Source organism: Penaeus monodon, chromosome 24 (genome assembly GCF_015228065.2).
Source record: "Penaeus monodon isolate SGIC_2016 chromosome 24, NSTDA_Pmon_1, whole genome shotgun sequence".
Taxonomy (NCBI): Eukaryota; Metazoa; Arthropoda; class Malacostraca; order Decapoda; family Penaeidae; genus Penaeus; species Penaeus monodon.
Window position 1 is genome coordinate 11531822 of NC_051409.1, and position 595 is coordinate 11532416.

Genomic DNA, 595 nt, shown 5'->3' on the forward strand with positions numbered 1-595 from the left:
AAAATTTGTAATTAATTTATGTTTAGTACAGTACTTCTTTTTTTTTTTGCTATTAATAACATCAACGCAAATGGTCCGTTAGCTTAAAATATCATTTTATCTAGCAATGAATAATGAATGCAAATATTTCGAAAATATGAACACACATAACTGAGAAACTAGGCAATTCCTTGTAATACGAGAGAAAAATTCTTCAGAGTGACCATATTGGGTTAAGTTCACACAAATCCCTTGAGCTTATTTTAGAGCACGTTCATTTGATCGGTATCCCCCCCCTCCCAAACATCCAAATTCATAAAAGAGTACATTAACCATCATTAAGCCATTGCAAGCTAACTACCATCCATCAATAAATCTATTTCCCTAGGCTTTGCAACCTTGCCCTCTGCACGTTCAGACACTCAACGTAAACAAACAGTGGTATAAACATATCTTCTGGCACCCAGCCCTCGCCATCGCACTGGTATAGCAGAATGTGGTATTGGTGGTGTAGACCAGGTTTTGGTAACTGTGAAGAGAGATTAAGTTACAGTGACTTATGTGCGGTTTATGGGAATAATGATGAATGGTTTACGTTATATTTACGCGAATGTTG

General features: G+C 36.5%; 1 protein-coding gene across 1 annotated transcript in view; it reads right to left on the reverse strand.

The window, feature by feature from the left end:
* Window positions 1-595, reverse strand: part of LOC119588853 (trichohyalin-like) — a gene marked incomplete in the record, with an annotated part of 10500 nt that overhangs the window by 3324 nt on the left and 6581 nt on the right. The window contains 1 exon segment of the mRNA XM_037937492.1: window positions 383-508. Coding sequence (XP_037793420.1) covers window positions 383-508 — 126 coding nt within the window.